The sequence below is a fragment of the Nyctibius grandis genome, chromosome 1, assembly GCF_013368605.1.
Source record: "Nyctibius grandis isolate bNycGra1 chromosome 1, bNycGra1.pri, whole genome shotgun sequence".
Lineage (NCBI taxonomy): Eukaryota > Metazoa > Chordata > Aves > Nyctibiiformes > Nyctibiidae > Nyctibius > Nyctibius grandis.
In genome coordinates, this window is record NC_090658.1 from 89,511,226 (window position 1) to 89,537,077 (window position 25,852).

Genomic DNA, 25,852 nt, shown 5'->3' on the forward strand with positions numbered 1-25,852 from the left:
TTGATTGATTTCACAGATTCTTCTAAGAAATCCTTAAACCTGTTTCTTGGCATGCTTTAGTACTGGTGCCTCCCTTCACAAAGACAAATTGCTAAAGATCATTCTGTCGCTGGTTTTAGAGCAAAGACAATTAGAGGAAAGACTTATTGTAAATAGCTGTGGGTTGCTGGATAGACACCTAACCAGCTAAAGAGAAATGCCTTTAGTCCAGTCAACTATTATATGTAGACAGCTAGATGGCAACAGACTACACCTTAGAGGGAATCCCTCAAAATTCGACACCCGACGCTCTGGGCTTTCACTATTATGCACATCTCCAAACCCTGCTCTCTGCATTTCCACTTTGGAAAATATTCCAATACTCATCTCCATTAAGAGTTTTTAAACCAAATCCTGTACAACCATGTGTGCTGGACAGAAGCAGACTTATTCCTCAATAGCAAATTGCAGTAAGGCTCTCAAAGGGCTGCCAGCTATACTCTTCCAATGAAAAGCCTTGGATACAAAAAGGTCTTTCTCCTTTGTCATGTTCCACTCAACACTAATCCAATGTTCCTAGAAAAAAGAGGAAAGTTGTAGGTTCTAATTGTGGTTTAAAGGTTTTATGTAGTTTGTGAAACTGTCCAATTTCTGATCCAGTCATGCTCACTAAGAAGTAAACAGTACACTTTCAGAGCAGTAATTACATCAGAGCAGCAGCCGATCACTCCCATGTTTATTGGCCTGAACATCAACATAGCTACTCATTTATACCAACTAACAGAAGTCAATTTTAATGCTGCTTCACAGCATTTGTAGTTGTCAAGCCATTAGCCAACAGTTCTAGAAAATGTTTTCATTTACCTGAGGTTTCACAAATAAGGCTGTAGATTTACATACAGTACATTTTGCATATCTGTATCAAAATTCTTGTTGGAGAAATAAATTACAAACAATGGTACAAAACCACTCCAAGCCAACCTTTGTTCAACAAGAACATGGGTGTGTGAATTTTACAGTTTTATTTTTTTGCATTACTCTTACAGTAAGCAAACTGTTTAGTTTATACAAAATAAACGTGGAGTTTTATATAGTTAAAAAAATCATCTTTGGCTAAACAAAGCTCTCTCTATTTTTATACATATATTTATATATATACACACATCAGATATTTTACATAACCATGTAGGAACCTGTACACATACTTACAACAAACAGAATATTAAAAAAGTTTCGTTATTTACAGAAAAGGAATCCAAGTCAAGATCCAGAACAGTCAAACCCTACCCCCCCATCACCTGTACAGATAAGAAAGAAAATAAACACAGACAAGGAATAAACAATTTGACAATAAAATACTGCCTGCTTTTTTGAGACAGAGGAAGCACTTAAGTGGAGAGAAGCTATTTCCCTCAGTGCCTTCAGTACTGTGCATGTTTTGATCTCTAAGGATATGGTTAAAAGAATACTCTTAGTAGAGTCTGATTTTTCCACAAACATGAATGCTGCTCTGCAAACTGACTATTCTGAGAACAGATTCAGTTAGATTTAAATCTCTAATAAGTAAACAACTGCCACAAATGCTCGTTAAGAACGAGCATGGGTAGGTATACCAATCCCCCACTGAAATCACTAGGCGCTGCCGGCATAGCACAGAAGATGACACTTGATCATCAAAAGCAAGTGTTTTAGAAGCAAACACATAAGCTGGAAGACTGCCAGAACTGACATCATCACCTACTCAAGCCATTCCTTGTAACAGTTTCCAGAGCACTGCCTAGAACGAGGACGATGAACTGTTTGGCAGCATGACAATCCACTCCATAGTTTATGTTTACGATACTCCAAAGGCATCAGTGGCAACATCACTGACAAATTATCTGATGGTTTATTAGAATGAGAAGTCTGTCCCATTAGTTGGAAAGGGAGCAAAAAACCATTAGGCTGAAACTGAAGAAGCGGTCATTGGATTCTGAAAAAAAGCCAATTTAATCCAAGCTGAAAGGCAACACACTTGGGTGGGGCTCTTAAATGAAGTCAAACTAAACTCAGCAGATGTTCTCACTGAATAAAGCCTACAGCAATCCCCATCCTCAATAAAGAATAAAACCTCAAACATCAATTAATTCATAATACACAAACCTGTGCAACTTCCAGGAATGTTTCTTAAGGGGAAGGAAAAAAAAAAAAGCTTTTTAGAAATTTGGAATAAAGCAGCAATATGAGAGGTGTGTGTGTATACATATATATACATACACATTTTCAGTATGTACTAGTAAAACTGGAAGCAGTTATCAAAGTTCTTTAAAATAGAACATAACGAATTTCTAATGTACTAAACAATTTGTAAAGATAATTACAATTGCTGTCAAAACATGCCAAGTTGACAAGCTTTTTGAAACTGCTTGTTTTTCCAGAAAAGTTTTTCTCCTGGTTAGTAAGTATAAAGGCACGTTTTATAAAACTGAAAAGGTCTGTTTCTAAATTGATTTTAAAAACAAAATGACTTGTCAATTTTTATTTCTTTTTAACAAAACAGAATGTTGATTATGTTGAAGACCTAAATTAAGTACCTTTCCCAGATGTAATTTGGAGCAGAAAAACGTATTAGCCTTTTCCAAAGAAGAAAAGGTTTGAAAAAAATGCCAACACATTTTTCATGGGGAAAAAAAAACCCCAACTATTCAAAATCAATACTAAACCTTTTTAAATATCATCAGAACCGCAAAATGTTTTTAACTACAAGACAGTTCTTTGTAAATGAATACTCATTATGGCATTTCACAACTTAAAAGAAACTGAAAAACTGGTCACTGCATTAACGACTGGTTTCATTCTCTCACAGAGACTGGGACTCATTTTTTTTGATGTCAAAAATCAGAAAGTTAGGTGTCTAGACTGGACAATTGGCTTAGATTTTCTCCATTGCCAATGACAACAGATAGGTACCCTCAAAGAGAAATTCATTCATCTCTGTTGAACGCTGGAGTCATTAAGAAATGGCTTAGATAATGTGCTTAAAGTTGAAGACAAACCCTACACTCAGTGACAGATTGTCTCCTTGAAACCCACTATGAGCAACTGTCAAAGCAGCAAAAACCACCTATTCCTTACCATCAGAATCCAATTACCAGATAAACAGCTTTTGGAATCATTGCTATCATTGCCCTGCCTTATTTTAAAAGAAAAAGGCCTAACTTCTTAAAATATGTTTCAAGGTAGCCAAGACAACGTGCCTGTCATTTCCCAGGACTATCTACCACCTGGATTCCAAAGCACTCTTACTTTTTAAAATCATAGTTCGACATCACCATACACAGTACTTCTGATAAGTTAAGCAAGAGCCATCATTTTCACTTGACTGCATGCCCTTGTCTTTGCTTACAGAACACATTTAAACAACAGATGTCTTGAATCCCCTTGAAATGATGCTGCTCCATTTGTACGAGCCCATTCTTTCCTAGCCAGTTTGTTTGTAAAGCTCCCTCCCTGTTATTCTGATAAAGCACTTCAGAGGAAACATGGACAGGAAAGTAAATAATTAACTGCATCAGATTTACCAAACTTAGTATTCTGACTTGGATACCTCCCACTAATGCCATCGTATGAATGCAGTGGTTGTAGTCCATCGCTGCTGGTAACAGCTAAACCCTGTAACCATGAAGCAACTTGGTGGTGTTTACTTGCACTTGGATTTCTTGAACAGCTTCATTAACTGCTTGAATCTTTCTGAAACCTAATGGAGAACAAAAGATGACATATCATTAAGGCCCCAGATTTTCATACCTACCAAGACAGACTTAGATCTAACAGTATAAAGGTTTTTTTAAAAAGACCACTATTTTGGTTTGTATTTGCTTCCAACAAATTTTAGCAGGAGAATTTTAGGATCACCTTTAACAGGTTAATTGGGTGTAGGAAGTCTTCCTATACCTTTGACATCTGAAATAGCCTCCAGGTTAATCACAGAGAGCTAGAACCACCTAGTAGTTCAACACAAGTTTCCTTACAATAAGGAGGAAAAAAAATGAAGTCTTCAAAATCAATTAGACTTGAATTTTGCCAGGTATAATTGTGAATAAGATTCAAATGTAAGGACGAAAGCTTATTTTGTACTCCACAAAAAGCACAGTTCATTGGGTATTTTCTGTCCTCTTGTACAACTGTTGCTTCAGGTATTTATGGCTCATCACGGAGCAATCTGCCTACCAGGGATTTTACAAAGCTGGTCTGCAGTCAAGAGTCAAACACCTTTTTGTTGATCATAGCTACAGCTTACATAGCAACCTCATTCAATTGTAAGTTAGTATTTCTTATCGCTATATCCATATTGCAATAGAATATCTACCATCCACCAAATAGTTTACTGGGAAGAGTGGCGTAAATGCACAGATAAGGCTGTTTTATCCAACCATCCACCCCAACAGCTTCTAAACCCTGCAAAGACTCTGTAACTATACAACACAACATCCTAAAAGCCAAATCCCGTACACGCAGGATTTCCTAACTTAGTCAAATGCGTCTTTCTCCCTTTTTAGATTTGCAGGATAGAGGTTAAGATAGCAATTCAAGACAAGTACAATGTTAAATGCAAACCTCTGTAAATATTCTACATCAGTTTGACATCTGTGTCTTTACGAGTTTCTTAATTACAAAGTGAAAGAAAAAAGGCAACATTTTCATGAAAAATGTCCTTTCTGCAAAATCCTGGTATTTTTTTCCCAGCTCTAATTTTAATCCTTTTCTAATTTATTAAAGGTGTGCAAAGGCTTTGGGCCTCTCAAAATTGCCTTTCTTTATCTAAGTGCTGATTCAACAACAGAAACAATCCTGTTGCCCCTGGCTTATGCTTGGACACAGCAGTTTCAAGGTACCAATCCAACAGGTACTGAAGAATCCCCAGGCCATAACATCCCTATAATATGTATTTTTAAAAAGTAACAACTGGGAGAATCTAAGATTCTTTTTTCAAGAAGCCCCCAACAAAAGACATGAGGAAAAACCAACTCCAAGTTAACAGAAGATCTCCAAACATTTTTGTTCAACTGCAATCATAAATGTAGCAAGAGTTGTTATCAAAGATAGCACCTACCTGGTTTGGGCTTTTGTTCAGCCTAGTGGCTAAGGAAACAAAGGTTTTGCTTGATGGTCCTTTTCTCTGACACTCCAGTAAAATTTCTCGGTCATCATTTCTACAGCAAAAATGCATTTTTAAAATGTTAATACGTATGTATGTCTACATGCACACAAACAAAAAAATACATATGGGCATATATAAAATTCTGAGTATTTCCAAGCTACGGAACATGACTTCAAACAGCAGCAATGAACTTATGGAGGATCTTCGCCTCTACCAGCACAGAATAACAGAGTCAGTACAAACAAGTGGTAGTAGAGATTACGCTACCCTATTAGGAAGGGCAGTATTATTACAATAGAGTTAGCCCAAAACCAAAGTCATCAAGAAGAGTTTTAAGCTTCTAAAGCAGACATTTAAACTCAAATTGAAAAGAACTCATGAATTCAACAGGGGGCCAGTAGTTCTAAATGGACTTGCCTCAGTTTGCATGGGTAGGCAGGGGCTTTCAACTAAGGCCCACTGATGTTCAAAGATTAAACAGAGGTGTTAAACTTCGGTAAGCAGCTTAATACAACAAACGTCCTCAGATCACATCTACTGTTCACATGAGAATAAAGGACCAGGAGTCTATTCTTAAGTGTGTCACTGATTCGCTGTTTGTCTCATTAATGAATTTAGGTATATGTAAAATGTATACAGACACAATCATTATACAGTAGCTACTATGTATCTTTGGTTGAAACTTGCCATATTCCAATAAATCATATTTAATTTCATCGATTTCAAAGAAAAATGTAGTGACTAGTTATTTAAATGAATTTTTTTTTAGGCATAGTTCAAAGATGGAGAAAGACTGTGACACAGAAAACCTAGTCATATTCATAAGGAAAACCATAATAATCTCTTCCTATCTCATTGATTTGCATGTTAAAAATCATATTAGCTTTTGCAGCCTATTTTCCATGAAGGAGCTGATTTTCTTTTAAAATGCTACCTAGAAACCTACTTTATATCTGAACTATAGTTCAGAAAAGCCTGTCCTGAAAATTTTAGGAGCCCCTTTATAAAGTGTTGACTGTATCAAGTTGTAGCAAGAACAGCAAAACCCGCTAACTATAGTTTCTTAAGGCTAAGAATACACCACAATAACTTTGCACATATCTTTGACACATACAGTCACCTCATTTGTCACCGACATCCTACTAACTGGAATATAGGGGCTGAATGGTTGAGTAGTATATTTCTGCAGACTGAGCAGCATAGACCACGCAAATCTAATTTAACCTACCTAAGAAATGACTAAAAATTGTTCTCTTCCAAAGGCTGCTAACAGGATTACATTAAATCATTCATCTCTTAAATCTGTTTTCCCCTGGACAACTGTTATAGAAAAAGGAAAAAATAGACTTTGGCACCTTTCAGTGGTACTCTAAGAGAAGACATCAATCTCATAAAGCCACCCTGCATAGATAGAATGAGGCTCCCACTCCACTATTTACAGAAGGATGTAAGAGCTACGGAATAACCTCAGCCATCAGCTAAATATCCTTCCCACTTTTCAGTATATCATGTGGTTTAAAAACCTAAAACAATCAAACAGATCAAATCAGAAATTACCTTGTCCAGGAAACTACTACTTCTCCCTTCTTTTTAATGATGTTTTTGGCATACAGACTAGGGGATGATGCAGATGAAGCCAAAGGAGAAGAGTCTTTGTTCTGCTGCGACTCATTCTTCTTACGGGAACATTGCTTGGGTGCTGAATTTACCTCATCAGACTTGACATCACTTGCATCGCTCCCTTCACTTGCTGATTCAGTTTCTCTTCGTTGCCTTTTTGAGTTGGAATTCTCTCCAACAGCCTCCTTTTTCCTTTTTTTACTAGTTTTATCATCCATACTTATCTGGCATCCTACAACAGAATTTGAAGTGGACTTTGTTTCAAGATTACATTCACCTGCTACAGTCTCATTGGAAACCTCTTCTGTTAAGTCTATAAATGCATCAGAACACTCTTCCAGTTCTTCCTTTTTATCACTGATTTCTGAGCTTCCTGTAGAAGTTTCCTGAGTCCCGTCATCTCCAGTGGATTCCACTGCACTACTTGAAGTTTCACTAACAGTATCATCTGTTAAGTCTATGTATGACTCTATACAGCATCCAGCAGGCAATGAAGCTTGAGATCTAACTCCCATTTCATTTATGTTTTCAGATACTTTCAATTTGTGTGCCTGAGATTGCTCAGAGCCTTCATCTGGGCTTTCAGTGACATGGCTCTCTGTGTTTGAAGATTTTCTACAGGGTCCAAGCAAACCACTAGTTTCTTCCTTTCCAATACTATTATGTGACTCCTTTAGAGGCGGAGGTAAGGCAGGATTTTGTTCTTGTCCAGTGCTGACACGAGGCAACTGACCCATCTTAACCAGATCTGGTGTGACAGTTCCTTGCACAGTGGCTGCTGTGACACTCTGACTGTCCTTTTCTTTTTCCCCACTCCTCTTTTCTTCTTTTTCAGTCTCGGTTGAGGATGCCCGCACCTCCTTCAATGAAGCCACCTGACCAGATGCTAGTGAGGTAGATGGCACCGCACGCCTAATCTTTACGATAAAATGATCGTTGGATTTCTCCATGATTACTGCTTGCATTGGTAGGCTGGGGCGACACTGAAAACCGGTAGCAACAGGCCGACTTGTCCACGATGAAGAACAACTGGATTTACTGCTTGAGTTATCAGATTCTAAAGCCAAATGAATGTCTTGTTCAGTGGCATCCTCCTCTTCAAGAAGTGCATCTTCGCTGTAATGTGCGCTGAGAACACCCTCGGGAGCTGAGCTAGAATTATTCTCAGGTTTTAGGAAGCTGAGGTGAGCATCTGATTTCAAAGGTGAAGGAATGGTTAAGGAAACAGCCAAATCTTCAAGGAGGATAGAAGAAACAACTGATTTATTCTTTTGTAAACTACATTCATCTTCTTTGCATGAAGCTGCATTTGCAGGAACCTCAAACATACAGCTTTCATCTAGTACATCTGGATCAACAGACATCTGAAGCCTAGATGCTAAAGAGGGAGCTCTTACAGGTGAAACAACAGGCCAGGTAATATCCTCTACTGGTTGAGATTCCACACAAGCCTCCTTTGGAGCAATCTCTTCCACCAGTCCAGCACCATTACCTCTGCATTTATGACTGTCTAAAAACTGTTTTTCTGGAGTCCTGAATTCCCACTCATTTCTGTCGATATTGCCACCATTTTTTTCCAAGAGATCGGAACCTTGCAATAAGCTTTTGAAAATTTCACCCATTTGAGCATCACTTACAAGATTAAATGTAAGACTGGACGCTTGTTGTTCCGTGAGAAGCTCATAACTAAGATCAGACTTGCTAGCAGCATCTCTGGATAACTGGAATCCTTCCTTTTCATATTTTACACCCTTCAATGACGTGAGAGCACCTGGTAAATGATTCTCTTTAGAGAGGTGCACTTTGGTTTGGGAATTCCTCGTGTTATCAATGGAGTTAAGACATTTTGTAAAGGCAGCTTTTGGTGCATCTGCTTTATTTTTCTCACGGTGACACTTAGGTCGTTGATAATCCACAATCTGCTTTGAAAGGATGTATTTTTCAGGCTTTTGAGGTCTGGCTTTCAGGGACTTTTTTCTACATCTTTGCACATCATTTTTATGATCGATCTTGTGTTTTTGCTTTCCTGCTCTTTCAAACTTCCCTTCCTCGCTCTCATTTCCCACATTACATAGTTTTATTATCATTCTCCTTATCTTTTCAAATAAGTAATCAAGCTGTTCATCTACAAATTTCCATAACTGTTTTTTCATATCTGATACTTGTTGTTCAAAAAGACGGTCCACTATTGCATTCTTTTTAACTTGCGTAAGTTTGGACTCTATAATATCACAGATACTAAATTTTAATGTCTCACCTAATGTAGAGATCTTGGAAAAGTTCAAGTATTTTATTAATGATGTAAAATTTATGATACCAGATTCTATAATTCTGTGAAAATGCTGAACTGGGAAGTGTACCTTGAACTTCATATAATTTTTCCTCATCTGTTTTCGTATAGCTCTTAGCATCTGCATGATTTCTTGTACATTTGAAGGTTCAACAATAACATGAACTATTTTTTCAAGACAAGCAACGCTCACAGTTTTATTTTTCTTCATATCCTTCGAAGATCTGAAAGTCTGATTTTTATGCCTCTCTCTGTTCTTCTTTGTACTTACTTTCACAGAAACAAATTTTCCATTATCTTCATTGCAATGCGCAGTTCTGCTCTTTTGATTCTGTGGACTGCTGGTCAAATTTCGTGTCTCAGGAGAAGCTTTTGATCTTGATTTTTTTGTATTTTCAGATCCTCTTTCTGGTTTAGATTTTTTTTCATCTTCATCACTACTTATGATTTCTCCTTCTTCTATTTCATCTGAAGAGATACTCAGCTGGGACTCCATCTCTAAGTGTTCATCAGACATGGTAACCGGCTTTTGATTTTCTTTGTTTACCTCCTTTGACAAATTCTTTGAGGGACACACGACAGCCGTACTTTCAGGAATTAAATCTGTAAAAAGAAAACAGTTTGCTAATCACCATAAAGAATGCAATTATAAACAGACATTTACAGAAAAACCTGGAAGATTCTTTTCTGTAAAGTGACCATTCAGAACTGTTTGTTGGAAACTGCCAATGACAACTCAGGAACTTTGACTTATAACAAGTTTGGGTGGTCTGCTTCACCAGCTGCTAGTTTAAGGGATTTTTCTGAGCTTCAAAGGGCAAATAAGACCTCAACATTTCAACAAAAACATGTGATCTATCTCACAAAAAACAGATTAGTATTTTCCATCAGTTTTGAACTTCTTTCCATTTACTTTAACAACTCAACACTGCACAAGCTAAATTTTAACTTTATCATCATTATAGACTACCTTTTACATACAATAGGTGGCTTTTCTTTTAACAGTTTCATAACGAAAACAAATTGAGAAGAACAAATGACCTATTAATGTTTGCATTTAACTATCTTTTCCAGGGCTGATAAAAAGGTTCTTTTGAGTTTTTGAATAAGCTGAGTTACTAAACAAAAAAAGAATACTAGTCACTGCACACATGATGGAACTCCTATTTCAGTTTTTGATGCATTTAAGATTACCAGCATTGCAACTAAGCACAACAGCATAAAAAGCTTTTTTCTTAGAAATTTCGGAGAAAGCCTCCAGTTCAGGTTCCTGAATGACAGGAATGAGGAATGGCTAAAGTTCTGCCAAAAGTAGTATGCCTTACTCTGCCTCACAAATAAGTTTATTAAATGTTTTATATTTTTGAGATATCATTAAATATGTATTTAATCATTACTTAAAATTCCAACCAAATGCTATTTTGTTGAGAAAAATAAGCAATTACAGTTAGCTACAAAGCAGTATGTTACAAAAGATGAAAAGGCAAGCTCATTTCCATTGTACAAAAACTCCACTGAGGTGCATAAGTATTGATTAACGAGATTTGCAGTTAATTTTAGGCTTGGTGAGCACTCTAGTTAATAACACTCTTATGTTCAATCGTGCATAGATTAGACTGCTTAATGACCTCTTAACAAACATTTAATCTCATAAAAAATCATATCTAAATTGATTTCCATAAAAAAGTGAACTTGTGATTAACACTTTAAAGCAACAATTGAAAATGTTTATTTTACACAGAATCTAGAGTAGCAAACCATATTCCATAACTGCCTCCATTTCAGTTTTACAAGGATCAATACCTTCTCAAACTAATCACTTCAATATTTTGACAAACCAATGTATAAAACAAAAGTGGTCAAAATCTAGTATTAATATATGTACCCCTGTCCTGCAGAACAGTAGAAAGGCAAGTACTGAATTTAAGGTCAAGGGAAACCATAGCCTCCTGTGAATTTAACAGATGGAGAACATTTGACACAGATATCATTAGTCAGATCACAAAGACAACTAGGCATCTTACTTCAGGGCTGAAAATTGGAATTTAGTAGCAAGTCCTGGACAATATGGATTCCTCTAAAAAGTAACTCAGAGAAACACTACAAAATTAGAAAAATACTTTTATTTTATGTTCATCTACTCTGATCCCAAAGCTCTCGTGTCCCCCCAGATATTTAAAGGAATATAAACTGCTGTAGGAATGAAATATAAACTGCTAAAGGGATTCACACTTAAGAGTAGCTATCTCAAGCACAAGAGACAGAATTCCAGAGTAAACCAGAGCAAGATTTGCAAAGACATAAGGATTATGCTCTGAAATATAAGAAAAAGGATTTAAATGCCACTCTACCATTCCTCTTCTAGTAGGAATTGAAACTTCAAAGAAAATTTTTTATTAGTTGCAGCAGTACATTACAAGAAGAGTTAAATTCACGTAAGTAAAAGATTTAAACTTTGGGTCACCTATTTTCCCTTCCTGTGAGTGCTGCCATTGTATTTTATCTCACTGACATCTTATTTAGGAGTTAACTGTTACTTCATTAATGATAAATCCTAATGTTCTATTTGTTCTACTTTTTTCGCCACTGACCAACTTGCAATTATAAAATATATACAAAAATTCACACTGAAATTCATTCAGATGGAGAGCACAGCCTTCTCTTAGCTGACATTCTTCAAAATTAAGTCTCAGGTACTCTCTCCAGCTTTCTCACAAATAAATACTTGAAAGAATATGACCCTAAGTAACTTTTGCCTCTACAATTTCAGAGAAAAACCTAATAAGATCTACTCAGAACTAACTGCAATTAAGAAACCTATACGTATTTTTTTTTAGAAGTGAGTACATAACTCTTATTTCAACCGCTCACCTGTCAGTAGTGACAAACTCCAGTTTTTATAGCACTAATGTTCAATTGGCTACAATCTTGGCTGCACTGTTAAATGGTTCCACTACAAACAGAAAGGACCACTAAGACTTACACAGCTTAACAATAAACAATTTCTATTTTTGAGAAAGAAGTTAAAGGAAGCCATTTCTGCTTTCCACAAATGGATCTTCTAAGCCTTTATGTAGAAAAGAAATTAGAATATACATATACAAATACCTTTGTTGTAACTTTTCACATGACCTTTGCAGGGACTTTCCATCTTAAGTGCTTTAGCCAAAGGGCGCATTGGACTGTTCAGTGGGCTGATTGCCTTCGGAATATATCTCAAGTGATTGAGATCAATGCTGAGTATTGAGCAGTCATCATCTACAGGAACTGGGTTAGTTTCTCTCTCTTTAGTTCTAGGACACATCTCACCACTAAGAGATGCTGTAGTACTGATTTCAGCTAGGTCTGGCTCCAGATCACAAGCATTCTGGTCAACTAATGGTTCATCCTTATCAGTTAACACAGTTCTGTCAAGTGACTGAGATGTACTCGTATTAATTTCACAGACATCCTTTTCCTCAATGGGACACTTAACGTTTTCTGCAGCCAAGTGATCATCATTCTTCACTACTTCCATTAAACAGTGTAGTTTTGTTTCACTAATATCATCTGCGACATCACAGGATTCCAGGTCACCAGAACTTTTGGCTTCCAAGTCATCTAAGACAAGGTTTTGAGAGCCACGTTGGTCTCCTGAGCTTTCTATGCAAGCAGCTAGCCATATTTTATCTTCCTCTTTCTTCTCTGCTGCTGACTCTAGAAGGGCTCCCATACTTTCAGTGACAGGTTCAGACTGTGCCACTTCTGCTGCTGGTACATTATCATCCTGCATCACACCCACTGTCACAGGCAAGTTTTCACACTCTGCCACACTCCCTGCCACCTCCAAGGGCAAAGATTCAGGGTGATTCAGATCCGTCACTGCTGCTGCTGTTGCTGAGGCTTCCGATTCAACGAGATCACAAGCCTCTGCTGTGTCTGACAATGCTTCAGCCTGCATCTCACCAGGAACCAGTACCTCTGCAGCTCCTGGCAAGGCCTGGGGATGTAGCTGACCCGCTTCTGCTTCTGGTAAGGTTTTGGAGCTCCTTTCATCAGCTGCCGCTTTTGGCAATGCTTCAGACTGTGCTGGATCTGCTGCTACTACTTTCAAGGCTTCATTTTCAGAATTGACACAAACAGGCAGTGCTGGTTCCACGTTGCTTTGAGCTGCACTGTCCAGAACTTGTAGAGTTGAATTAGGTTGCTCTGTGGGACCACAGTTAACAGGGTGGGCAGAATCCAACCGTTCTGCCTGCAGCTTGAGCTCTGTACTTCCCTCATCAGTGGCCTTTTGGGAAGGTGTTTTAAGTCCATCTGTTGGAGAGAGACATTGTTTCTTAGCAGGAGAAAGAGTTAAATTTAGCTTTTCCATAAAGCTAAGTTTTAAGTCTTTGCTTTTTGTCCTAGTGTGTTCATCTTTAGTTTTGGGAACCTTATGGTCTTTTGAGCTATTTGCTACTCTGGATGTTTCTTCTAACTTATAGGACTTGTTTCTCTCACTTTTTGTAACATCTATACCTTTCTTGAATTCTTTTGCTGATTGGTGAGAAATCTCTTTTGCAACTTTTCTTTCACTTCTAAAATGTCTATTTTCATGCTGATTCTCTCTTTCTCTTTTCCTTTTTTCTTCAGTTCTGTGTCTTTCTGATTTGGAATGTGCTGTTTCCCATTCGTATCTACTACTATTTTCCTTCAAGCGTGCATATTTATGCTCTCTGCTGTTGGAATTAGAAGGTGAAGTCCTTCGTTCTCGAGAAGTATGATCATTTGTTCCCCTCTCTCTCTTGCAGTCAATGTCTCTTCCTTTTCTAGAATCTTCCATGCGACATTTACGTGGTTCATGAAGACTCTTTGAATGTTCGTTCTTTGAGTGCGGACTACTCCCTCTACTAGGCCTCCTTGGTAGCTCTTGTAGCTTTTCATTTGGTTTACTTTTTTGGCCAGCATTTTTTTCATCTTTATCATGTGTTTTAATGTCTTTTTTAAATACATTTTGTGATCTTTCATCAGCATACAGTTCACCCTTTGTTTGAAATCTGTCTTTACCAGTAGATTGTTTCTCCCAGGAAGAAACACCCCTTTCTACTCTTTTCTCTGCACTTGGACTGCATTTGAGTTTTACGCTCTGACTTTTTTGTTGCAACTCCTTTTTACTGGTCTTCTCTGAAAGGGTTTTCAGCTTTTGCTGAGGATCTGAATTCCCATCTTCACTGTCCCCATTGTTACAGCTACCCTTGCTTCCAGTGCTCTGATGTACTTCTCTTTTGTATTTGTCAACATTTCCCTTACTATACTGCTCATTACTTTTCATTTCTTTTCTTTCCTTCCTGTTATCCTTGTTGGAACTATGGTTATAGTTTGGTAGGCACACAGGAGTACCATCATTGCAGAGCTCTTCGGAAGGGTATCTCATTAAACATGGAGTGTTTCTTTTTTCAGAGCTAGACTTCTCATTGTCCATATTATGAGATGAGTAACTGTGGTATGTATCTTTTGAACAGTCATTTTTCATTCTGTGCTCCATCTTTATACTGTCATCTAAATCAGAAGGTCTGAATTTGGAATCTTTTGTTTTACACATCTCAGAACACCTTCCATTAGATCCTGGAAGGTATGTTCTGGTAAAGCTAGTTCGATGATTGGGAAATTCTGCTAGCCTGTTTATAAAAAGAAGAAAAAGTTACATTAGTTTTGAAATTTATTTAAACATAACTAAAGCCGAACTGCAATGAATCCATATCTCTCTAAAAATGTTTCATACTTTCTCTCAGCTTGAAGTTGAAAAAAATGTGGGATAAAAATAGAAGTTTAATAATTTCCACTAGCATAGAGCAAAAGGATATAATCTGTATACATATTTTCCAAATGCAGTTCATCTAAAGAAAAAGCAAGATCTGTGGAAAAACACTGTATTGGGTCTAATTAACAATTTCAGTAATTCAAATTAGTATTTAATTGTCCAGCAATAAAGAGAGACTTCCCCTAGGAAAAAAAGTTGTTCTTTACAGCATTAGTGATTTCAAAAAATAATAATAAAAAAAGAGCAATTCAATAGTTTATTATTTGGTAAACTGGCAACCAAAAGAATAGGTATAATGTGACCGTGCTTACTCTACCCAATAAGAAAATAAGCTACCGTGTTTGGAACTTGCAAGCTACAGAAAACAAGTAGTAAATAACAATAATAAAGCCTCATCAAGGCCACACGCTACTGCTGCAAGGTCACCATAATAAAAAGAAAAAAATTAAATTACAAAGGGCACATCTAGTCTGTATGGCCTGAACTCTTACTCATAACTGACAGAACTTATTAAAGTTACCTCACCAGAAAAAAAAAAAACAGAACAAAATAAAATAAAAACACAGACACTTTTTTCTGCCATATTCAACAACACATTTCATTAAAATGACATGATTAAAGACAATGGCAACCTTCTTAAATACTCTCCACTATCTCAAAAGAATGATTGTGTCTAATCCATGCAGAAGGAAACAGAAGTGAAAGTCACACCAACAAATGATGGCAGCAAACCACCAAATGTATGGCTCCTTTTTAGAGAGTCAAGGATGAAGTGGCTGCTACACACAGACATTTGGTTTTGGCCTGAAATTCTATGTTGATTCAGTATCTAGCTGTCAGGAATCAGTTCAAGTGTAGAATAATTCTGTATTTATCTCCAATACAAAATGGGGTTGAGTTTGCTTTATAAAACTGAACACTTTCTATGGGCTGATACAGTAAATTTAAATACGTAATTCAGCTTATACAACTGGCTGTACTCCAAAAATGTGACATTGTGATGTGAACTGAACGTTGAACTAAAACAATGCTGCAGCTGTTGTAATCCAAAACCCTTTCCTATATTTCTGCTTAATTTTGAACTATACTGACAAGTTTTCACTGTGCTTTAGGCTGGTGTCCTGGTTTGGCCCAAACCAGGCCAATTAGTCTTAGAGAAACCAAGGTCACTGCTAAATTCCTCACTGCTTACGAGTGAAGAGCCGAAGGGGGGTCGCACCTGCAGGGAGGAGCAGACAGGGCAGCTGGCCCAGAATTGACCAACAAGGTATTCCATCCCATACACCTCATTCTCACTTTCCTATTTATCACTAACCCACTGCCTCCTGGAGGTGGGGCCCAGGAGGGAGGGGCCCTCCTGTCTCCCACTGATTGGTACCAGCTTTGCCAATTCTCCAGTTAAAAGCCTGCAGGTGTGATGGCAGGGGGAGCTACTGCATTTTCCCCTCTGCCTGTGCTGGGGGGAGCAACTCTGCCTGAGGAGGATTTCCAAGCTCTCAGTCTTGGTTTTGTAAATATTTGTATATATTTGATTATTTCTATTATTATTGTTATTATACTCTTTTTCATTATTATAGTTTATTAAAACTGTTTTAACTTTCCAACCCGTAAGTCTCTCTCCCTTTTCCCTTTCCCTTAGGGGGGGGGAGAGGGTTAACAGAGAGCATCTGCCACCTGGTTAATAGCCGGCCCAGCTTTAAACCGTGACAGCTGGCTACTAAATCTGCATACATGTGTGATGAACGTAACTGTATCCAAGTGGGGGTTTTGGTTTTTTTTATTTTTGTTTTGGTGCTGGTTTTTTTTTTTGGGGGGGGGAGGGGTTGGTGGTTTTTTTGGTTTTGTTTTGTTTTGTTTTTTTTGAGATAAGCACTAACAATTTCCCTCAAAGGGATCATCTTTGAAATAGTCTTTACAGACAAGTAAATTGCTTAAGATGAGCTAATTTATTATAGACAATGCAGCAGACAAGGAAGGCTTCTAAGACCTAAAAGTGCCACTTTCCCCATAATTTTCCATTATGGATGCCTCCAAAATACCTAGATCAAACACCTTTTTCATAAATTTTCATCACTATCAAAATGTATTGCAATGGAGTTTGTAAACCCTTTAATGAGGGTAAGTATTCAAACTAAAAAAATATTTATCAAACAATTTAAATTAAAATCCAGAATATTACACTCAAGGGTGTGAAAATGACAGCTACCATGTCAAAGCCAATCAACTGAAAGAATTACACGTTAAAACCTCTTGACCTCCATTAAATAATATCTAGTAATTTTCTGTATTTAGAAAAAAAAAAAAATCACATAATTAATATGCATATAGCCTCTAGCACAGTAACGTCAAATGAACTTTCTTCTTTATGACACCTTTTGGTGCAAGAAAATATCAAATGGTCAAACTGAAACATAAACAAACCAATGATGTGGCTGATGTCACACAAGTGACAAGCAGGTTACCTTCTGATAAGCTAGGGGTCCTGAATTTGGACTTCTGCTCTGGTTTCAAGCGGTTCAGAAACCTTACACTCAGCTACTCTCCCATCCATAGTTTAATATTTTCAACTCCTTGCAGTCAGATTAGTAGTACACAGAAATTACCAAGAATTCTCTAGCTGCTATCCCCCAGCATTGCAGGCAGGGCTTTCATATTTTGCCATGAAAACATTATATAGCTTCTTTATTTTCATTTGTCGTCTGAAAAGTTCCATGGAATTCATGTCTGAGACCATAAAACAGACCAGTTCTGAAGTTGAACTGTGTAAGATAATATCTGCTTTGAAACATGCAAGATGGTTAGATAACCCACCAGGTACAGGTGATTAAACAAAACAAACAAAAAAAGAATTCAGGCAAGTGGTCACCCTTTGGATTCCTCCTTGTTTTCTTAATGAGAAACCAAAGACCTCATCAAGCAAAGATAGGTATCTATCTATTTCCTGTGATTGTACCAGTACTAAACCACACAGTTATTTACTAAATGATTTTCTTCATTAGTTTTACTTAAAATACACACAAAAATTTCTTATGAGTATATAAACATGATCAGACAAAAAGCATGTTTTCAGTTCCACTGTCTAGTTGTACCTTTGATGGAGATTACTGATTTCTTCATCCTTACGGTTAATTTCCACTCTTGCTGTTTTGATAAGTGCTGAAATATTCTTTTTGAGAGCTTGGTTTTCATTCTGTAGAATGACATTCTATTTTAAATGTATACCAAAAAGAGAGCAAGTGAGAGAGAGGGAGAAAGAGAGGAAAAACGAGAATTAGCTTGGGTATCCAAACATGTAATGAAAAACAGTGCAAGACAACCATTAGAAAAAGTCCCATCATAAGCAAACTGACAGTAGAATGTACAGAAACTGTTTTGGAGAAGTCAGAATTAAGTCAGAATTACTGAGATCCAAAGCAGCTTTTTTTTTTTTTTTTTTTTTTTTAAACACCACTCACATTTATGCTCCTGTTTGTGTTCCTGGGAATTAGTTAAGACTCTTTAAGCATACAATTTATTAAAACTGAAATATGCCATAAACCAAGTAACCATAGAGCTAAAAAATGACAATCTGCCCCTTTGCTTCATTCTTTTACTCAATTTATTGCTTTCCTGGTCATTGTGTCAAATGAGAGGTGTAGCTTTTAAACACTTTCAGAGAAAGAGGGTAACTGTAGTTCTTTCAAGGTATCAAAACCAACTTTGGGTGCTCTAGCATTCTAACATTTCGAGATATGATGTTCTAGAACCCTATCTGTCAATCCTAGAGATAGCCCCTCTTTTTAATAATTGTCCTCAGCAAAGCCTGCTCAGAAAGGCAGATAAATTTGGCAGAAAACAATATAGAAGTGTCACAGGGCAGAAGCTGCTTACCATTGCAAATCATAGAGCCTTTGGGACTTATCTGCAATACACAGTAGAGCATGTTGCAGAATTGCCCAAGATAATCTAACTATATAGAATGGCACAGCATGGCAATACTAGCTCAAGCTGAAGAGCAGTTCATGCTCCTAGCACCTACAGAGGTGCTTTACAAACCATCTGTGAGATGGATTAATTCTAGAAAGCATATGAAATTAACTCTCTCTCAAAGCAATATTCAGTTTACTTTATGTAAATCTTGACAATGTTACCCTTTGAACTACAGTACCTGTGCCTGTATTTCCTTAAATTTCTTCATCAACTCTTTAATTTGCTGCTGACATTTTCCATATTCTGCCTGCAACTGTCAAAGAGAGAAGAATTCACAGCACAGAAGTGGATTTAATTACACAGAAAAGTTACTCCTCTAGATTTATAGTTAGTTAACTATAGTTAATTTATATTGCAAAGCTCTGTGTTTTTTTTCCAAAAGTAACCTATCAAAGCCATATTAAAACAAAAAAGCTTCAATATGCTCCAATAAGTACACAAGTCTCTAAAACATCACAAACACTCAGATAAGAGGAAATCTATGTGTGCTTGCTTAACAGTAATAGGCTAGAGAGTAACAGGAAGCCATATTATTGTGAAATTAAAGACACAATTATTGGGGAACAGGAGCTGTCAGAGCCCTACAGATGGGGACTTGTCAGATTTTATACAATACAAAACAGATAAGGAAAAGCACAACAAAAAGTTACTACAAACAAACCTGGACTGCAAAAATAGACTGCAAAGGACATGCTCCTGTTGAGATCACAAAGTTAAATAAAGCACATTTGGCATGAGCCCTTCTTTAAAAGTAGATGGCAACACAACTTTCACAGAAGAGTGGACAACTACCCTATTGTCATACTTGACAGTCAACTGCTTTCAAACTTTCAAAGTGACATTTTTATCACCTAGTAGACTCCTGGAGGTTTTGCTCCTGCTTCTTCTATAGTGCATGATATCTGTGGATGTCTTTCCCTTCTACTCCAAATCTCAAGTTTGTAGTTAAGATGTGTCTTATGGACCAGGACAGGTGATGCTACATGAGTAAATGTTCTGCTGAATTGCTAGAAGCAGTTATCTACTGCACGGTTGTCTTCAGTCTCAAGGACAAAATTTAATGAACATACGATTAACCCATCTGCATTAATCTGGTAAAATCTGTTGGAAGAAATGTCAAGACTAGCTTTGTATCGGACGTCTGAAGAGATATTTAACTAGAAGGAAATTACAGTACATTTTTCCCATAATGTAGCTGATACATGAACCACATGCAAAGAACACTAAATGAGGATAGACCATGTCCCAGAGTGAGAGATCAACTTATTCTGATAAACTTGTTGGTATAACAGTGTATTAGTACACTCCTGTTTTAACAACTTTATTTAAAAACAGTTTCCCTATTTTTCCAGTAACGTGAGCACGCTGACATTTTTGCACTTTACACAAGAAAACTTAGAACAAAAAAAACCAAAACACCAGACCTATTTTTGTCACATTATTACACACCTCATTGTAGGATGCTTCCTTCGCAGTCCCTTCTTCAATTAATATCTCATCAAATAAATTTAAGCTGTTTCCAGCTGGAACAGCATTTGGAGCAGAATTGTCTGTAGAAAGAAAATCAATTACATAAAGAAAAAAGTATTTTTCTAGCCAGGTTTCATTGTGTCACTCAGGAAAACACATGACCTTATCTGGAGAAATTCCTATCCTGAATTTCAACATTTATGCTAGTTTTATTGGAAATACTCAATTTACATCGACATAAAAGATAATGATGAAAATTAAAGTTCAACTGAAAACATTGTGTTAGAAAAATTGAGATATATGGGACACCTAACAACAAAGATGGGTGGATTTTATGACTGCCTAATAACTTGTTTTAAGTCAAAGGAGAGCTAACTCACAGTAAACCTTTAATTTACAAAGCAAGAAGGGCTACACCTTAGCAGTGATCTGAGGTTCTGCAATTCCAGAGCCAGCAGATAGGAGAAAGTTAGAATAAATACATGCATCCTACAATTCATTCAGCATTTGGCCAGACTTCACCTTGGAAACATTTACAGTTGAAAAAAACATTAGTGAGAAAAAGAATACTCAGATGCCAAGGACCCACACACTCACAAACACAGATCAGCTGATCATAATCAAATGGAGTTACTGTGGAGTTGGTATGGGGTTGAATACCATGCTTCTTGTGTTGAGTAAATGTTCTTTGCTGTTTTACATTCCCTCACAAACGTAAACTCCCTAGCTTAATTCCAAAGAAATGAAAAAATAACCCAAGCCAAAACCCAACCCAACACCCAAACACCCCAATTATTTAGATAACGGTGCTTTTTCCTCAAATCAACCTGTGTGGCTGTTCACCAAACAAACATTACTGCCAGGACCTGACTTATAACACCTCTGAAATACAGATTCATTTGCAGACAAATAAATGAAGTTAGCTATCAAAGTTGTGCTTCAATTCTTTGGACAATACCATAATGCAAAGAGTATTATTAACACAATGCAAGATGACATGAAAATAACACCTTATCTGCATATAGCAAAAATCTCAGCAATCCTCTTTTTAAATTAAAAAAAAAATCCCTCAGAACTAGACTATATAAAGTTTGTTCTCTGTTAAGTTATTCCTCCTTCCATCTTTTATGTTTACTAAACAATGCACCTCAGTATGTGAAATATAGACTTAGAGAATATTGTTATACGCTGCAACAAATACAAAGTGGAAAGAGAGAAAAAGATGGATAAATGCTTTATGTCTGTAGGATACAGTATAGTCCTTCCATAAAAATTCAGTGGCCTTACAGTAGTAAGGTCAGTAGAGAAACACTTGTTTAAATACTAGAAGCAGTATTTCATTAAATGGTACGCTAAGACTCCTAAAAAAGAACATGTGCTGGGTCCATTTATTTCTTATCTTCAAAGATGTTAAAAGAGGAAATTAATTTACATAAGCATGGGAAATTATTGAGAAAGTAACAAAAGGTTAAAAGGATCTACTGAATGTACCGTATCACACAGAAAGTATGTTTTGGAGCTCTCACTGTGGATTTAGTGATCAGTGACTCTTGGTTCTGGCCCTGAAGCTATTTAAAAACAACAAAATAAAGGTGCTTTTTCCAAGATAAAATGTCCTATATGAAGGCATAGATAGAATAGCTGAGGTTTCTCTGCACCCCTTTATATGTCCAAGTCTCTTAAAATAGCCAGTATCACACAAAAACTATCTTATAATCATTCATCTAATAGATTTAAGAATTCTCTGCTGTATGTATACAGTATAACATATATGTCTTGAATTTAAACAAGTAGCTCACTGAAGCATATAGTACACCAGCTAAATGCAAACTTAAAGCTAACTGTTGTTTTAATTGAAACCAGCCTAAGAAGCACAGAGACTCTATGATGCTCCAAGCCAAGCAGTAAGATACAATCAACCCACCAGGAACCGTCAAACCACTGTCCAAGCCATCGTAAATATCCACTGAGCTCTCATCACCTTCCTTGAAGGGGGAAGCTTCAGCTAAAGCCAAAAAAAAAAAAAAAAAAGCCAAAGTAAACATTTAGCAAACTCCAACCTCTAACTTTCCCACAAAATAAGCGTAGCTATGATCCCAGACCAATAGAGAGTAGTAAAAGTAGCAGCACAGACTAGTAAAAGATGGGAATTTTACCCAGCAACCTACTGCTACTGTGGAGAAAAGACCTTTAGTTACCAAGGAGAAAAGACAGTCTTGTAAGATCAATTCCTAAATATTACAAGAACCGTGCATGAAGCAAATTATATGTCTTTAAGTACAAATAAAATTCAAAATTATAAGCTAAGTCAACTTGATCTGAATTTGAAACTGTTTTCAACTTGGAAACAAAAATAAAATAATTAGTATGATAAAACCACTACTGTTAAAAGAAACATTTCTCGCTCAACAGAAAGTATTGTAACAGTCTGTATCATAATTCAAAGAATTTGCTTTAGTATTGCCATCTATTCATACACTAGCTGGTTTTGTAGCAGTATTTTAATCTAAATCTCCACAGTCTCTCTTCATGTCTTTTTCCACTGCCTCTTATCACTCCCATCTCCTATATGTGAATCTCTCCAATTCCACAACAAATATTTTTATTATAAAGAAAAATATCAACACTCACAGCCCTTCTGAGGCTGGGAATTTCACAAACACACATTAGAACAATCAATTGCAGAGCTGGAAATAATGTTAGTACACCTTGATTGCTGGTACTATACAAGATGATGGCACATTTGCTCTTACAAATAGCAAACAAAGGAACAAACCTCCTAACATGTCCAAATACATGCTTCATTAGGATACAGTGAAGGTTAAATTACACACTGTAAAACACAGGGGAGGGGCCAGTTCCAGGCAGCCCCTCAAAACATATTAGAAATCCAAAGTACACATTTATGGTTTAAAATTCAAACTTACTAATGGGATATGGCTTATACTGTGCCACAGCCATTTAATCACAGTTGAAGCTCACCAGTATCTGTCCCAACTTAAATTGTTTCCATTTTGTTTTCTAAATTATTTGTGGACCTATTTATTTTCATTAGACTGTGTTATTTCACTGCAAACCAGAAAGTAATCTAACACATCTTACCACCGCAGCGGATATCAAACAGTCCCAGTCCATCCTCATCTGCTGCCATGATACAAACTCCCTATGGCTTCCCCATCTATGAGTAAATTATCAGAGGAAAGACAACAGATTAATTGACAATTTCAGAACAACATAGTAAAACAGATGCATCTTGGAATAAGTCAATTACACCTGGAGCTACCTGTGGCCCTTGCTCTTCAACAAAATCCAACACTAGAATGAGAAAACCCTTACATCAAGATAACCAATATAGAGCTCTATCAAGAAAAGTAAGAAATTATCTGTCCTGTAAATAAGCATTCTGAAGAAGATCTTCAGCTGTATCTTTCATTCATATGTATCAAATAAAGATCCTATAAAGAAATTTTGGCATGAAAAGAAGCACTGCATTCTATGAACAGGTTATCTGAATGTGTATCTTAACCAGCTAAAATAATCTGATTTGGTAATTCTGATTTCTTCTCTACTGACCATTTAAGAGCAAGTTTCCCCCGTCTGACAGCACCAGCCAAACCAGGCAAGAAACATTTTGCCTGACAAGGCACACGGCGATGCTCGGCCACAGGACGTACAGCGTCCGCCACAACAGCTATCGCAGAAAGACTTTACAAGCGCACACGCTTGCGGCCCTGCTACACAGGCACCTCTGAAGGGAGAGCAGCAGCCTGCAACACCAAGGCACCCGCTGCACGGAAAAGAAGAGCACAGGAAAAAGCTGGAGTGCCGGGGCGAGCAGAGGCACTGCCCAGCGCCGAGCAGCAGCCTGCCAGTCCAGAGGCAGCGGCCCTTACCCGCTCCCCAGGCCTCACCCTCCCTGCACCGGCGGGAAGGGGCTCCCGCCCGCCCCAATTCCTGTCACGGCGGAAGCGCCCAGGACCTCTCGGGGGTCAGGGCGGGAGAGCTGCCGATGGCGGCCCGGGAGCGGCACCCCGCGCCCCACAACCACCAGCCGACCGGGGCGAGCAGGCTGCGCCCGGGGGGAGGGGCCGGCAGGGCGCCGGGAGAGCCCGGGGTGGGCAAGGCCGGGCCAGGCCAGACCGGGCCGGGCCGGGCCGAACCGGGCGGCGGGACCCGCGAAAGGGTGCTGGGGGAGGGAGCGGCACTCGCGCGGGGTGAGGCGGCGCCGGAGGAGGGGAGGGGAGGGGACGGGACGGGATGGGAAGAGAGGGAGGAGGAAGGCCCCGCTCGGCAGGCCGGCACGACGCACGGCCTCACCCACCGGTCAGCCGCCGCGGCTCGGCGCCCCCGGCCCGCAACACCCCGCAGGTTGTCGCCGCTGCCGCCGCAGCCACTGGTCCCGCAGGCCGGGCGCCGAGGGGGCGGGGCTCCTGGCCACGGCAGCCAACGGCCGCAGACGCACGGCACGTCCCCGGCCGCGACGTCAGCAAAACCCGCCCCCGGCCTGAAGCAGTTGGCGCCAAAGTGAGGTGCGCGAGGTGGCCGCGCCCCGCCCCCTGCCATCGCCCCGCCCCCTACCCCCGCCCCTTCCCGGCTGGGCGCCCCCGGCCCGGCCCAGCCGAGCCCCTGCCTCAGCCGCTCGGTCGTGGCGCGGAAGCCGCGCTGCCCCTGCAGCTCTGGGCGGGACGAGCAGGGCTCCTCTCGCCTTCGCCCGCCTCGCTGGCGGAGGGGCTCCGGCCCGGAGGTGACCGCGCTGGTCACGCAGCCCAGTGCTGCCGCCGCCGGGCCCTCCGCGGCCACTCGGCCCTCCCGTAAAGGCTGCGGCGGGTGGAAAGGGGAGAGGAGCGGCCGCGGGAGGCTGCCTTGGCTGTGTTGAAGGGCGCAGCCGCAGGAGTGACACGCTTGCTCACCTGCTGTGGGCGGGGCGCCGAGGGCCGTGCCCCACGGCTGCGGTGGAGTGGCCGGGAGGCAGCTCTGACGGCTCTCCCGGGAAAGCAAAGGCTTAAGTCCGGCTCCTGCTCTCAGCGAGCCCGCTGACAAACCCCTCCGGAGACATCCTTAGTGCGTTGGGTCCGCGCTCGGGCTTCGTGGGCTGGCTGCGGCCGGCGAGGGGAGCTGGGGAGGGAGACGCGGAAATGCCAACGTAATGCCGGCCGCCTTCCTCCCGAGCCTGGGCCACCGGTTTGGGTTAGTCACCAGGCTTCGGCCAGGGCCCTGACTGATACCACGACCTAGATTTAAAGTGCTTCGGGGCAAGCACCCTGGCTTGTGGCCCTCGACGAGGCCCGCTGTGGGCAAGTCCTGCAGTAGCAATGGTAGTTAACTCCGCGGGGACCGAGGCAGGACGAGGCCGCACCCGAGGCAGCCCCGCACACGCGAGCTTCCAGCGCCGTGAGAAAGTGGGAGAGACTCGCTGCGCCCGCGGACGGGGCGGGTTCTGAGAGACTACATCTCCCGGCATGCAGTGGGCGCACGCTGTCCAGCAGCGGGCGGCCGCGAGGAGCGGTGCACGCTGGGAGCTGTAGTTTAGCACGGGCACTGTCACGTGAGAGGCCGCGCTTCCTTTGCCCGCGACGTCGTGGGCGGGTGACGGCGGCGGCGT

The 25,852-nt window shown here is 39.5% G+C and overlaps 1 protein-coding gene across 2 annotated transcripts; it reads right to left on the minus strand.

Annotated features, from left to right (window-relative positions):
* Positions 1 to 768: 768 nt before the first annotated feature.
* CASP8AP2 (caspase 8 associated protein 2) lies at positions 769 to 25,231 on the minus strand. Of its 2 annotated transcripts, none has more exons than XM_068411088.1 (10): positions 25,161 to 25,231; positions 23,353 to 23,428; positions 22,175 to 22,255; positions 20,230 to 20,330; positions 18,959 to 19,033; positions 17,901 to 18,016; positions 12,138 to 14,668; positions 6,677 to 9,632; positions 5,072 to 5,171; positions 769 to 3,715 (listed from the first exon to the last, which is right to left on the minus strand). In XM_068411088.1, the coding sequence occupies exons 2-10, from the start codon at positions 23,399 to 23,401 to the stop codon at positions 3,659 to 3,661; spliced, it is 6,066 nt and encodes a 2,021-aa protein (XP_068267189.1). In that variant the 5' UTR covers positions 23,402 to 23,428; positions 25,161 to 25,231; the 3' UTR covers positions 769 to 3,658. The 2 variants fall into 2 exon arrangements, with proteins under 2 accessions (XP_068267189.1, XP_068267195.1); XM_068411094.1 differs by lacking the exon at positions 25,161 to 25,231 and adding an exon at positions 24,572 to 24,649.
* Between the last annotated feature and the right edge of the window lie 621 nt (positions 25,232 to 25,852).

Bases quoted from the DNA above. Each gene is read 5' to 3' on its own strand.
- CASP8AP2 (XM_068411088.1), bottom strand. From the start codon at position 23,401: ATGGCAGCAGATGAGGATGGACTGGGACTGTTTGATATCCGCTGCGGT. The intron at 22,256-23,352 runs GTAAGATGTGTT...TTTTGGCTTTAG, and splicing joins GTTTGATATCCGCTGCGGTG to CTGAAGCTTCCCCCTTCAAG. The intron at 18,017-18,958 runs GTACTGTAGTTC...CATTTAAAATAG, and splicing joins TTAAGGAAATACAGGCACAG to AATGTCATTCTACAGAATGA.